The sequence below is a fragment of the Dipodomys merriami genome, unplaced genomic scaffold, assembly GCF_024711535.1.
Source record: "Dipodomys merriami isolate MVZ:Mamm:240054 unplaced genomic scaffold, mDipMer1.0.p SCAF_6, whole genome shotgun sequence".
Lineage (NCBI taxonomy): Eukaryota > Metazoa > Chordata > Mammalia > Rodentia > Heteromyidae > Dipodomys > Dipodomys merriami.
This window is the reverse complement of record NW_027206179.1, coordinates 49,135,154-49,151,318: the sequence shown is the minus strand read 5'-3', so window position 1 is coordinate 49,151,318 and position 16,165 is coordinate 49,135,154. Positions and strand designations below refer to the sequence as shown.

Genomic DNA, 16,165 nt, shown 5'->3' with positions numbered 1-16,165 from the left:
ATAGTTGGGTTACATTTTCACTGTTGTATCAACCTTTTACTATATAATCCCCAATAAAATTAATAGAAAGGAACATGAGTAAGTCATTAATAGAACCACAACCAGAAAAATATGACCTATACCCAGAGAATAATAAAGAACTCATAAGCACAATTATTTGGTCAAATATTCTGCTTGTAGTTTATTGGGACAATGTAACTTTTCTCAATTAAAAAATGAATTTCCTATGTTGAAAATGAACCATACAAGTTGGGGAAAAGGGGAGTCATGAGGGGAAAAACTTGGAGAAAATGAAGGAAGAGATGATATTGTCTAAAAAGAAATGTACTCAAAACCTGATTTATGTAACTGTAACTCCTTGGTATATCACCTTAACAATAAAAATTTAAAAAAATAAAAATAAAAAATGAACTTAAGTTTATCCTAATTCCAGTATCAAACAACGTAAGAGAAAACACCTTTATCACCTTTTCTTCTGTACTATAAATATGAAAACAGACAAGAAATGAGAAAGTTGAAAGAAATGAGAATGTGACACTGATCAAGATGTATTTTATGAGGCTGGGAAGGTGGCTCAGTGGTAGAGTGCTTGCCTTGCATGCATGAGGCCCTGGGTTCAATTCCTCAGCACCACATAAGCAAAAAGAAAAAAAAGCCGGCAGTGGCGCTGTGGTCAAGTGGTAGAGCGCTAGCCTTGAGCTGAAGAGCTGAGGAACAGCGCCCAGGCCCAGAGTTCAGGCCCCATGACCGGACCAAAAAAGAAAAGCATTTTATTTATAAACTGCTTTGTTAAATGTCAACTCTTTTGTACAATTACTTAAAGATAATAAGAAAAAAGATATGAGATAAATATACAAAATGTGGCACAAGTGTAATTTGTTTTAGAATATAACCCTAGTGGAACTATTCAACCAGTTACCTGAGTAGTGCCTGAACAGTCACAGACAACTATTATGTAATCCTGCCAGTAAGAACTTACTGACATTGATTCATTCATTTGCTTTTCAAATTTTCCAGATAAATGACCATTTCCTCATAAATTATATAAAGAATAAAACACTCATGTCTTAAAATTAAAACTTTCCTATAGAACAAAATGACACTGAGAAAAGGTCTTTTCAGTTGTAAGATAATGTGCCTACAAAGCACCTAACTGCAGAAACAGCAAATTTAAGCATTACGATAGTATTTGAACTTTTTAAATTTCTCTCTCTCTCTAGACATTGTATGGTGCTACAGACTGCTACCAGGCAAAATCCAATGCTCCTGATTCATTTATTTTTTCATTTATCTGGATCTAGAAGAAACAACCACACATTGACATTATCCCTGTGGCAAGCACAATCCATGCATCAATTGGACATTGGCCTTACACTATTCTATATCCTTCTGCCTCTTCCTCCTCATATTTGGATTATTCTTTGGATTGCTCTTAAACCACCTTTCTCTGACATTTTCATTTCTACCCAACAGAAAAGAAGACAACTAATGGATCAAACAAAGCATTCTCACAGAACCTCTCACATTTTATCTGGTCAACTGTAAATGTACATTTCATTTTATAAAGAAAAAAATGTTCATGGTATACAAAAGTAGATTTTGTAAAGAATATTAAAACAACTGTTGATGGACATCTACTAACACTTAAAAAACTAGCACAGAAGGGTCTTGGTTGGAAGTGACCAGTATCATTTATATACTCATATACAATGATTTATATTCTCTATAAAATGGGCATTTATTTACCTGATCAAAGGAATAGTTGTGAATAAAATTAAAAGAGAATATAAAAGGTAGAAATTTTTTTTCATTAGTATGTACACAAAGACAAGCAATAAGAAATAGCAAGCTAGATTATCCTCCCACTAACTACCAAAAAAATATCAAGTAACAGTGTGGTTATATATGATTGCATTAGTTTCATTTTTAGCTCTTCTTTCCACTTCTGAAACTATACTTTATCTTAGGTAAGGATGATTATGCTTCTATATGGGCTACAAAGCTCACAAAAACATTAACTCTATGGGGGTTGATTTATATCATTTAATTGCTTAAACATGGTATTCACCAAAGTGAAGAAAGAAACACATTCAATTAAATACTACCAAATTTGAACAATGTGTGCCATGGGGCACTTTGATTGAAAAAGTGAAGGAAGTTAAATGTTTACAATCCAATATACATTCATGAGAACTAATAAACAAAACAAATGTGCTTTATACAATCACTAACATAATTAATTATGAAAATTAGAGCTAGCTTAAAGAATAAAACTGAACAGAATCAACCATCTATCCTATGGGAAGACAGATCTAGTCAGGGACAAGCCAACTTAATTTAAGTGAAATACAAAACTAAAAAACAAATAGCCTCTCCTTAACATTTCAGGAACAGAGAAAAAGATATTAGTGCTGCTTCCTGGGCTATCAGAAAACAGTGACTGAAAATTGATCAGTCTGGTCTCAATTTTCAGAGCATACTAAGAGTTTTTGGACAATGATGTAAGTTCTTAGTTGGGACACAGAAAATTTTTCTGCAAAGAAGAACTTCTAGTCTATTCATTAATTTTTAATTACATTTGAAATAAAATAACAGATCTGAAAAAATAATCAAGATAACTTATAACCTTGTATTACATAAAATTTCATTGTGCAAAGGAAAATAAATATATTATAAAGGGGAAACAAATTATTAAAAGATTGTAAAATAAAAGATCTTCAGACTGTATACACAGAAAATAAGATAGACCCTACAAACAAAAACCAAAGAGAGTTCAGTAAGATTACTGGATACCAAAGTCAATAAGCAAAAATTATTTTTATTAACAAGGCTGTTGATGTTTTGGTCTTTTTGTTTGTGCCAGGCCTGGGGCTGGAACTCAGAGCCTGGGTGCTGTCACTAAGCCTCTTTACACTCAAGGATAGCACTTTACCACTTAAGCCACAACTTTACTCCCAGTTTTTGAGTGGTTAAATTGGAGGTAAGAGTCTCATGGGGTATCTTCTGCCAGGTCTGGCTTCACGCCATCATCCTCAGATCTCAGCTGCCTCAATAGCTTGGGTTATAGGCGTGAGCCACAGACTCCCAACCACTGACCATTTTTTGCTCAAGACTAGTGCTGTACCACTTGAGCCACAACTCCACTTCTGGCTTTTTCATGGTTAATTAGAGGTAAGAACCTATAGACTTTCCTGCCCAATCTGGTTTACAATTGTGATCCTCAGAGCTCAGCCTCCTAAGTAGCTAGGATTATAGGCATGAGTCATCAGTACCTGGCTGTAATGTTTTAAGAGCTATTCCTTACATATAAGCAAGAAACCCAGGAATATATATGTATGTGTGTGTATATATATATATATATATATATATATATATGGAAGACTTTTATAGTTCAAGAGGAAATTCAATAAAGACCTTGTGATGTGAATATATATTTGTATTATACAATGATTACATGGGGAAGTGTATGAGTATATAACATATATAGGGCATGTGACAGTACCTAACTGATTCTAAAATTAATATTTTTTAACAAGCCAAGGTCTAAGAATTCCAAGGTAATGCTGAATGCCAAGCTAATGCTGAATAAGAAAAACAGTCTTTGATAACAAGTTTATTATATAGGTATAATAATTAAGACAATAGATATAAACACAGTGTTAGAAGAACCAACTAATGGGTCAAATCAAAGCTCAGAAACAAACCTATATATGTTTATATAAAGTTCATAACACTGGAAGCATTGCAAATTAAGGAAGACAATAGACTAATCAATAAATGCTGCTGGAGAAACTAGTTATCTATGTAGAAAAATGGCCCCAAACTTCATAGTAAATTTTAAGACATAATTCTAATATCTTTAGATGTAAATACAGAAAAATAGATTACATCAGAGTAAAGGTCACTTTCGGTAATACACAAAATTGCCCAGATCAAAAAAAAAAGGTTCACATGATCATAATGAATCTTACATTTCTATTTATGCTTCTGTACTTCAAACTCCACTGCAAGTGAAAAAACTTAGACTGAGACAAGATTTTTAATACACCTAAACACACAGTAAATTATTAATCATGTATGACAAAATTCCACAATTCAATATACTGATGACATTTTAAAAATAAACAAATAATACAAACAAGAAATTTACCAAAGGGCCAATAAATGAGGCATGACTCAGTTAGCCCTAGTGATCATGGATGGGAAAAGTCCATTAGAGTACGAGTAGTATCCTGTTTCCATCCTACAGAATTGCCAATTTAAACTCATAATACCAATGCAAACTAAAGAACCTTCTGGAAATTAAGCAGCCTCGGACCTTCAAGCTTATCATATTCATAAAATATGAAGAAAGAGAAAAACTGTTCCCAAGTGAATATTTTAGGAACATGACAATGAAATTCAGTACATGATTCTGGACTCAATGACTAGCCATGTCTGAAGAGTGTCTGAGGAGTAACTGGTGTAAAGTGATCACAGTGTTAAGTCTCTAGTTTTAGTAGCTATGTTACAGTTCTATATGATGATGATCTTATTTGTAGTAAATATGAACTGAAGTTTTAGAGAGTTATGGGGCACTGATTCAGCAACTTAGCATCAATTCTGAGTAAAAAGAGAGTTTTCTATGCTAGCTGCAGAGGAAAAGGGTTTTTTAATCAATGAGAACTATCAAGCCGACATTATTGCTCATCTCTAGTAAGAGAGAGTAAACAATGTATTTGAAGTATAACTTAAGTACACAAAGAACTTCAATTATAGCTATGATGGCATTTATTATATTATTTTCTATACTTTTGATATCCCTGAAGTACTTTATAATTGGCAAAGTATTTCAATATAATTTTATATTATACACAGAAATGTTTTAAAAGAAACATGAATGAATACCTGCAGTATTATCTGCATTCCTTTCTCTCACAAAAAGCCAAATAAACACACACACACACACACACACACACACACACACACACACACACACACACACACACACACACACACACACACACACACACACACACACACACACACACACACACACACACACACACACACACACACACACACACACACACACACACACACACACACACAGCAGGTCATCCAAGCTCTTAATTCCAGGACAGACTTCAAACACACACATAAAAGATGATGGTGACATTTTTACAAATGTGCTTTCTCCTATATTACGTGAAAGTCTGATAAATATCTTCCCAGGAAATGATTACAGCATCACTATTCAGATATAAGTACTTGAAGCAATTTTATTAGATCATTTTTCCACACTTACCACAATTCTGGACAGGGATTCCAGAATTTCATTTCTGTCAGAATGACTCTGATTATCATGGGCACTCATTTAATGCCTGATAATGGTGACATCCTGACAGATGACCTTTCTTGCATAGTTCTCATCCTCTCAACAGACAATAAAAGTGAGAAAATGAAAAAAGATATAAATGTGATGAAAAATCTCTTCTACTCATTAATGTTTTTGTGTTATTGGTCAGTCTATGAAATAAAGCTATTCTCCATTTAATCTTAGGATCTAAGAATGAAGGAAAAGATAGGATCTTGGGAATTTCCTGAGCACTGAGATCTCATACCTGTAAATTCTAGTACTTAAACTGAGATTGGGAGAATCATGGTCCCAGGCCAGCCTTGGCTGAAAAATTTTACAAAATTCCATCTCAATAGACACTAACATGGTAGCAAAATCTGTCACCCCAGCTACAGGAAAACACAAAATAGGAAGACTGTAGTCCATGCATGGTACTAGACATAAAACAAGACCCCATCTCAAAACAACTAGTGCTACAAAGAGCAGGAGGTGTAACTCAGGAGTAGGGCACTCTGACAAGCAAGCATAAGGCCCACAGTTCAATTTCCAGAATGACCAAAAAAGAAAAATCTAATCCTCAGGAAGTCTCACTTATCTACAGACATTTGTTTGGGATTATAATAAATACTTCATGGAGTAATGTAGCAGAGACAGATATCAAAACAATCAATCAATCAATCAAAAAATGAATTCCTTAAAAACTCCCACTGAGCAGCTATGAGAGGCCAGTTAACTATAATTATGTCTGAAGGAGTGTGAGAAGATAGAAAGGCTAATGTCTGGGCTAAGACACAGTATGGATAAGAATTCTCAAATAGGGAAATGGAGATATGAATAGAAGAGGCCACTATAGTAATCTAAACCAAAAGCTTTTGGAGAACTAATCAGTACTAATAAGGACAACACTAATGTGTTTATATTATCAAGCAGTACATAGATTTCAGTATGTTTCCCAGATAAAGAACTAAAGAAGTATGTAGCTGCTATTGTTATTTGATGTGTTCAGTTTCTGATGCAGTGGCATCTACTTCTTTTACAGAGCTGGATTACAGCTATTCTTCTAGAGAAGATTTAGGAAGGTATTAGAATATATGAGTCAGTCTGTAACATGGAAGGGTTCCAACCTGCCTGTAGTACACAGAAAAACAAAATGTATGAAGACACTGCAGGAGGTGCCACGTAGAGGAAATAAACAATAGAAGAGGAAACACAGAAACAACTAGCCAGGATGAAAATCAGGAAGAGAAAAAAGAAGGAGACATAAGTTATGCCAACAAGAGGAAATGTTCTACCCTGTCCCATGTTGTAAAAATCTGTTTATTAAAAAGCCATTTACAACCAGGCACTGGTAGCTCATGCCTGTAATCCTAGCTACAGAGGCTGAGATCTGAGGATCTCAGTTCAAAGCCAGTCTGAGCAGAAAAATCTGTGAGACTCTTATCTCGGAAGAAGAGTTGTGGCTCAAAGTGGTAGAACACTAGCCCTCAGCAAAAACAGCTCAGGGATAACACCCAAGCCCTGAGTTTAAGTCTCAGGATTGACAAAAAAATGAAATCTATTTACAGTTACAGAGGTACACCTCTGAAACAAAGTTGTGAAAATTATAAGCTATTGGTAGAAACAACCAAAGGAAACAGCCAGAGAAGTCAAGAGAAAAGATATAACACGTGAACAAAAAATGGATCTCAGAGACAAAGATTCAGGCCTGAGCCATCTAAAAAGTACTACATGCAAAAGGTAACGCCAGCAATGGAATGGATCCTCCTGGAATACAGTGGCAACCAAGGAAGAAGTCACCAGTGACATGAGAATTACAGGTAAGAATAGGGAGAAGCATGGTTATAACCCCAGAGCAGTGAAGTATCAGCATTTGCCTGACAAAATGGCCCACAAAAACAGACCACTGTCCTAATCCCTGGATCCCATTAATGTGTTATATTACATTGCTAAAGGGGCTGGTGATGGACCATAAAACAAGAAATCATCCTAATTATGAGCTTCTTCTTGTTGAGCTTCTTCTGTTATGAGCCCTTGAACTTCCTCTGGATAGAGACAGAAGACTGACACATCAGTAGACAGCAGGTAACTCCTGAGATGCAGGATCACAGATAAAAGACTGGAGAAAGGCCTGAAGAAACAAAGAGCAGGCCCAGCTTATAGTCAGCACAGACAGAGGTCCACAATTGCAAGGGTCTTATTCTGCTAATACCCTGAATGAATTTGAAAAAATCCTTCATAAAGCCTCCATTAAACCCCTGGCCAACTACCACTGACTTTGGCCTTATAAAACCTATAGAACCAGTAGAGCCAAACTGGATTTTCAATCTCACAACTCTAATTCATTTAGATTCTTTTAAATCCATCCATCTTCAGTAATTTCTTACAACAGTACTACATTGGAGACTAATCTAACACCCTACATACAACACCAAGGGCAGGCTATAAACACCCTAGACCAGCAGATATTTGTTTCCTTCTATCCAATTCAATCCTGGAGGTGACAAATTCAATCTAGAGAGAAAGAAAGAAAAGCTAGGAGTGGAAACAGAGGCCAAGTACTCCCACAAAAGCCCCAGCTGCAAACTCCAAATACAACAAACTCAAAAGAGGTAAAGGAAGAAGTATTCTTTGGATGCTACTAGGCTGTTTGTATTAGGCTAGAGATTTTATTTGAAGCTACCAGGAAAGCTCTGAGGCTTGCTTGAGATTTTACTTGGGGTCAAGAATAAATAAGAGGCCAGGTTTAAAGAGGGAACAACTAGAATAAACAAATCAAGTTCACCCTGTGCCAGTTTTGCTTACCTTATTCAAAAACAGATGTATCTACAAAAAGTACACTAGAAACCACTACTGAAACTAACTTCAGAAATGTACAATGTATAAATAGTGACAAATAAAACTATTTCTTGAACCTAAAATTCATTTAAAAATCAAGATGGGCTTTCAGCTAAAAATACAGCTTAAAACAAAAATCAAACCCCTAAGAGGAATAACTAAAAAGTGACGATTACTTTAGGAAAACACATGGAAGCTAGAATATTAGAGACCAAGTAAATCAATTTCCTAAGTAAAATGAGTAAAAATGTTGAAGTATTACACTGTTCTTTGCATTCATCAAGTAATCAAGTAAGCACAATCCTTCAAAAAGACTATCTTAAGAAGGGAAAAAGAGGAGTTCTTCAAAACAAAGCTTTTACTCCATAAAAAAATTAAATACTTCTGATAATTGGTAAATAAGAATCATTTTTAAAACTGCATAGTATCAAAACAAAAAACAAGTACAATTTTAAACAGTATGAAATCTCTGTTGGAACAAATGACAAAAGGTCAAAATAGCTAATGACTGAATTTCTTTTTGAAATGGCACATGGTACTGTACAGCTAGGCTACAATTCCAGACTTTGGTTTTTTAGGATAGAGTCTCCCTATATTGCTCCAACTGGCCTTGAACCCACTATGTAGCCCTGGGTGGCCTTGAATTGTTGTCAAGTAGATTAAAATTTCATAAATGATTTGGCTTGATTATTTAAAAATCATTCTGTAATCACTTCAAAATTGCCTAAATCCATCTGTCCTGATTGTATAACTGATAGCTTTCTACCTCCTCTAAGAGTAATAAAATAAAAGAATAACCTGTATTCAGTACTCACTAGATAGTTGTTCTTTTAACTACTTGTGATTTAAATTAAAATAAAATAAAAATGTGATCTTCACAAATGTTAAAGATCAATAGGCTACTTACTCAGATAGCACCCACAGATATGATTTTTTAAAAGTTCAGGTAATCACAACTGAGCCATAAAAGTTCCATTGCAAAATTTCACAGAAATTAGGGTGTTACCACATATCGTGCATCCATGAGAGTTCTCACAGGTAGTACACAAAAAAGAGCCCTCCCATACAAGCTTCATTGACAGTAGCAAAGACCAGCAAGGAGAGGTAAAGTTTTCTTTGTTCTTGGCTAAAATTATAGAAGCACATCGTACCAAGAGTGAAGCAATAACCCATGTATAGTTAGCAAAATAAATTAGCATCTCATTGAAAGGTGGTATAATAGATGAGTTTTCCCAGTTTTTGCAAAAATAAAAATGAAAACTACATATATAGAGATACATCTATATATATATATATATATATATATATATTATAGTGGTCATAGATATAAAATTTATATCTTTATTGACAGACAGAGAGAGAGAGACAGAGAGAAAGATGGTAGACAGAGCCTTAGGAATCATGGACACTGCTTTAAAAACCCTATGAAGACAGAAATTAGTCATATTAACCCTGGACACAAATATTGTGATGAACAGAGAATAAGGCAAGGCAATACAAATAGATTGTGCAGTCCATCTGAACAATGACAAGACTAGGGAGTAGTATTTCTCAGATTCAAAAAACAAATACAACTCTTCTGATTGACATATATAAAATCCTTTCATAAACTGTCCCTAGTTATGATTCCAATCTAATTTTTCTGATCTGGTTTTGGTCCCCCTGGAGCTATTTGTTCTCTAGCTCAACATCTTTCCTTACTGCTATTTCCTCCATCTCAAAATACTACACTTCCCTTTGCTAATCCAAATTCTGAATTAAGATTTGACCCTCGTTCACCTCGTCTACTAAATTTTCCTAAACTACTGTAATAGCTTATCTATTGTTGTTCCTGGGAAGCTAATTAGATATCTCAAAAACTAAAGTTGTTTCTGAACTTACAAAAAAACTTTTATTAAATAATACCTTCTGGCATTTCTCATTTAATTTTTCAAATGTTAGATTTAAATCCTGGGAGATAAGCAACCTGAAAGTAGGAAGTATATAGGTAAATAAATCTGTTTAGACCAAATTAGCATTTATTTGTGGCAAATGGTTTGAATATACTTAATACATGTGAGTTTTGGTCAAATTAGTTCATCCAGCTTAAAAACCAGAGGCTGAATCAAAGAATCACAGTTAAAAACTAACTGAAGAAGGCCTGTCCCAAAGGATACTATGTGTCTCTACTAGAAAAGGAGAAGGTTCACATATACAGGTATTAACTATATATAGTATAACAACAAGAATACAGTGAGAATTAAGAAAAGAATAAAACACTGTCAAAAATAAAGGCATAGGGCTGGGAAGGTGGCTCAGTGGTAGAGCACTTGCCTTGCATGCCTAAGGCCCTGGGTTTAATTCCTCAGCGCCACATAAGCAAAAAGAAAAAAAAAGCTGGAAGTGGCGCTGTGGCTCAAGTGGTAGAGTGCTAGCCTTGAGCTGAAGAGCTGAGGGAGCTGAAGAGCTGAGGGACAGTGCTCAGGCCCAGAGTTCAGGCCCCAGGACTGGACCCAAAAAAAAAAAAGCATACTTAGAGAAAGCGGCAGAACACAGTGATCATCTTCTAAAAACAAACTGAACTTGGCCCATGTAGATAATCTACTCAAAAAACAAAAAATAGACCATTTGATACTTCAGAATGTTCATTTTCATATACTCTTAACATTTTTCTTTAGACCTTTACTTTTGTGATCCAGGGACAATATATCAACCACATATGATGGGACAAACCTGTACTAGCACTCACAAAGCAAAATCAAAAGGTTTATGAGTTCAAAGCCAGCCTGAACTACATAGTGAGGCTCTTTCTCAAAAAAAGGAAAAAAGAAAAAAAATCTATAACTGAAATGCTATCTTAAATGAAATCTGAAATAATTCTATAGACCAAGATGATTAACATAAATTAACATAAATTGTGCTAATAGAACTTATTATGTTAACAAACTATTATTTTAATGGAACATGAGTTCCATTCCATTAACATTAGTCTCAGCACAGCTAAGAGTTTCTCAAACATTTTAAGAAGAATCAAAATTCTTAAGATGTTTGAGAAACTCAGGAGGCTGAGAACTACGGATTGCTGCTAGAAGCCAGCCCTAGGCAGAAAAGCCCAGGAGACTCTTAATCTCCAATTGTCTAACAAAAAGCTGAAATTAGAGGTGTAGCTCAAGTTGAGTGTCATCCTTGAGTGAAAAAGTCAAAAAAGGTTGAGGCCCTAAGTATAAGCCCCAGCACAAGAAAGGAAAGGAAAGGAAGGAAGGAAGGAAGGGAGGGAGGGAGGGAGGAAGGGAGGAAGGAAGGGAAGGAAGGGAAAGGAAGGAAGGAAGGAAGGAAGGAAGGAAGGAAGGAAGGAAGGAAGGAAGGAAGGAAGGAAGGAAGGAAGGAAGGAAGGAAGGAAGGAAGGAAGGAAGGAAAGAAGGAAGGAAGGAAGGCAGGAAAGAAGGAAAGAAGGAAAGAAAGAAACTCAAAATTCTTACCATCATCTTTTCAAAAAGTTTTAAGACTTCACTGTCTGACAGTGGCTTTGGAATGTTTTCTGTCATCTCTGAAGACACAGATGAGTACTCAGTGCTTGCAAACACAGACTTTAGATTGGGTAGAGGAGGTTTTTCTTTCTTGCTTCCAGGCATCCTTATGCTGGCAAATTTGTCAAGCTACAAAGAAAGATTAAAAAAAAATGTAAGTATTTCTTCTCTCAACATTTATCTCATTATCAATACTGAAGGGGAAAAGGGGAAACAGAATCAATCACTTTGTCTCTGTAATTTTGTCAAAAAGTATTCATAATTAATGTTCTTAAAATTAGTAACAAAAAATATGAAAAATGGAAAGTGTTCAATAACTGTCTTATATAAAGGCAAAAGAAAAATCACACAATCTCCAAAGATTCCTAATTTTAAAAGCATAAAATTATAGTATTGAGGTTCCAAGGACAAGTGGCCTTCGCTATAAAGATTAGCAAACTAAGTCATTTTACAAAAGAAAGTCAGAGCCGGGCGCCAGTGGCTCACGCCTGTAATCCTTCAGGAGGCTGATATCTAAGGATTGCAGTTCAAAGCCAGCCTGGGCAGGAAAGTCCGTGAGACTCTTATCTCCAATAAACCACTAGAAAACGGGAAGTGGCGCTGTGGCTCAAGCCGCAGAGTACTTGCCTTGAGCTGAAGAGCACAGGGACAGCACCCAAGCCCAGAGTTCAAGCCCCACAACCAACCAAAAAAAAAAAAAAAAAATTAAGTCAGCAAACTTACACTTAGAGTCCCGCCCTAGAACACCTCTCGGCCCTTTTTCAAATGCCCTAATGTATACCATCTCCTAGTGCAAGTCAGAGAGAAGAATAAATAATGAATGGAATTTAAGAATTTTAAGAAGTGAATTTTACTTGTAGCATCACAGTTTTTTAGTCTGATAATACATTCTCTTTGCCCAGCTTGGTCTGTATTTGAACTTCTTGAACATACAGAGAGCATGGTTATTAAAACTTTAGAAAATAAATCTAGATTTTTGTTTCCTACAAAAGTCAAATAGCTTGCTTGTTTTATTTGTTTGCTAGTATGGGATATTTATTCCAATTTCTACCTGAATTATCAAGAACCAAGACACCAGGAAGTCCAGCAAAATGTCTTATCTAAACATGAGGTCAAATAGTTTGTTGATATTTTAAAAGATGTAGGTGTTAGGTTAAAAACCTAATTCATCCAAAATTGTTTGATGTTTACAAGTTCTATTCTTCACAGAGAACCAGACTCTTTTTCAAGACTCATATAATTTTAAACTACCAAAAGGACTAAAACTCTTAAAGTAGGTATTTAGACAGATTTTAAATCAGTGATTCTATGAACTGTTCATAATTTCCTTATATACTACACTATTGTTTTCATCATGAAACTCATCATAGTAGCAACTAGCCACTATAGGCTATTGAATTAAGTTAAATCTTATGGAAAAGTTAGTAGTTACTTAGCTTCACTAGAAAAATTTCAAGTGCACAAAAGTCAATTGTAGATAGGGCTACCATTATTGGTCAAAGATATATAGAACATTTCTATTAGCACAAAAACTTCTATTAGACCTAATATGATTCCTAACATCTCAATTTAAAAGGACAATGTCATAGTATTGATTATTTAATTCACTAAAAAATAGGAGTTCCTAGTTAGAAGGCAAAGATCAGGGGATCACAATTTGATGTCAACTCAGGAAAGGAAATTCATGAGACTTCATCTCAACAAATGACTGGGAACAGTGGTGCATACCCATTATCCCAGCTACAGGGAAGAAGAATGCTGAGTATAGTGATGCTCACCGGTCAGCCCCAAGGACATAGGAAAGTACAACTAGGAAGATGGCAGCTCAGGCCAGCCTAGACATAAAATGAGACCCTACTTCAAAAAGAACCAATACAAAAAGGGGCTAGAGATATAGCTCAAGTGGTAGAGTGCCAGCCTAGCAAATGCGAGGCCTACAGTTTAGTTGCCAATACCACAAATAACAGGATATTCTCAACTAATAAGATACAGATATAAAGAGAATGTTTACCATTGAAAATAAGCCCCCATTGGGCTGGAAAGGTGGCTCAGTGGTAGAGTGCTTGCCTTACATACATGAGGCCCTGGGTTCGATTCCTTAGCACCACATAAGCAGAAAACGCCAAAGTGGTGCTGTGGCTCAAGTGGTAGAATGCTAGCCTTGAGCTGAAGAACTCAAGGACAGTGCCCAGGCCCAGAGTTCAGGCCCCACGATCCACCAATAAGAAAAATAAAGAAAAAAGAAAATAGCCCCCACATTTACTATGATGAAAATGTCTAAGAAAAATACTAAATACCACAATTATATTTAATCCATCTAACATCACCTACACTTAAAGTTCTAGGAATATGGCAACTTCCTATAAAATTTAGAAAGTAGTTTCAATAAAACCATTGCTTTCTTCCCAAGATATAAACCAAACCAGAAAATTTTAAATATTATGTATGTTTTCAACCTTCCAAAAAGCTAAGGCCACCAAGCACTGGGGACTATTACTCAGGAGACTGGGATCTGAGGGTCACGGTTCAAAGTCAGCCCAGGCAGGAATGTCTGTCAGACTCTTACCTCCAACTAACCACCAGAAAACTGGATGCGACACTGTTACTCAAAGTGGTAGAGCACTAGCCTTGAGACAAAGAGTTCAGGAATAGCACCCAGGCCCGGAGTAAAAGCCCCATAACCAACAAATAAGTAAATAAAGCTAAGGCCACAAAAATAATTGAATACTGAGAAGTAACATTATTTCTCCCCAGTTTGTCAGGGATAAATACAATAAAAGTAAAGGAAGCACAGCCAAATTTTTAATACTTGGACTGCCGTGGGTGACAAACCCATTATTTGTCAAATTATTATCAATAATTTAACAATGCCATGGGTGCTCCTACAAGAAATTAGAATTTCAAGAAGTCTTTATTAATAAAGCCTCAGACATACATCAAGTCTCTTCCCACCTACCAACTCTCCCTCAGGTCTTGGTCATCTGCATTTGGGAGCATGCCAATGGTTGGAGCAGAGTAAGAACCCTAAGCAAGAATTCTCTTGAGTCATGTGAGGTCTCCACCAGCTGCAAACAGCTGCTTTCCTAAGATGGCAGACAAGGCAAAAGACCTGAGAGAACCAACCATGAAACATTTCATGCCTTCACAGAGTACTAGACAGGTGCTTTCTGAAAGACAAGGGGCAGGACAGCTGCTTAGAAAGAATGTTCTCAGTAAACAAGAGGGAGAAATGTGGAACTGGAAACAAAAAGAAAACTCTAAATCCTAAAAATGGACATCGGGGCTTAAAAGCAGAAAAAAATATCCCAGAGATTGAAGAGCTGGTAGTTCAGTTGTCAAGTCATAAATAGAAAGTCAGATGCTCAATAATACTCAGATCCCAAGCCCTCATAACATATGAGGCCACAGATGAGCTGAATCAAAACTAAAGCAGCAACAAAGCCTGCTTAGCTCAACTGGAGATCAAACTGATTTGCCCGCCCCTCCAACTCTTGCACACAGGAGAAATATTATATACTTTCATTTTTACTATACTTCAATCAAATGTCAAGACAAACAAAAGAGCATGGAAATAGACCCACAGTCCAAAAGAAGGAGTAAACCCAGAGATGGTTCACATGTTAGAATTACCAGACAGGCAGTTCACACTGCTAAAGGATATAATGAACAACGTAGTTGGACACCATGAGAGATAGGGAATTTGTTTCAGGAGCAAAATTATCACAGAAATCACTTTATCCACAAAGGGGATATAAGGGGGAGGGAAAGGAAGATCTGTGATAATACAAAATGTTGTTACACAAAGTAATTGGGGTCTAGAAGCATAAGAGAAAGCAAGAATGGTATACAACAAATATTTATATAATCTATATGTATATAGGTATGTATGTAGATGGATAGCCAGATATATACATACATATATACATGTATAAATATACATATCTAGAAGTATAAATTCAGAGATCCAAGCAGTCCAGTAAAACCAAAGGAGAATTGGAAGTGGCACTGTGGCTCAAGTGGTAGAGTGTTAGCCTTGAACTGAAGAGCTGAGGGACAGCGCCCAGGCCCAGAGTTCAAGCCCCATGACCAACAGTAAATAAATAAATAAATAAATAAATAAATAAATAATTTAAAAACCCTAAGGAGAATGCAAAGAAAAGAAAACAAGAAAATCCACACCATTAACTACTTTATAATCTTAAAACTATAAAGACCAAAACAAAGAGGTACAGATAAATATTCATCATATTGAAAAATTATATACTATGACAGCTAACTTCTCACCAGAAACAAAGGCAACTGTGCTGAAAGGCAATGGAACAGAAACTCCAAAGTCTGAAGAACACATTGCAATTCTGAGATTCTATATGAAGTGAATAAATCTTTCCTAAGTAAGAACCAAATAATTAGAAACAGAATCTGCCTCCAGGAGACCCTACTATCAAAGTATTAATGAAGTTTTTCAGGCTAAAGAAAACTGATACTA

General features: G+C 35.7%; 1 protein-coding gene across 1 annotated transcript in view; it reads right to left on the bottom strand.

Annotated features, from left to right (window-relative positions):
- The window catches only part of Diaph3 (diaphanous related formin 3), a 450,161-nt gene that overhangs the window by 392,461 nt on the left and 41,535 nt on the right, over positions 1–16,165 (bottom strand). The window contains exon 3 of the mRNA XM_070002884.1: positions 11,632–11,808. Coding sequence (XP_069858985.1) covers positions 11,632–11,808 — 177 coding nt within the window. The remainder of the gene's footprint in view (positions 1–11,631; positions 11,809–16,165) is intronic.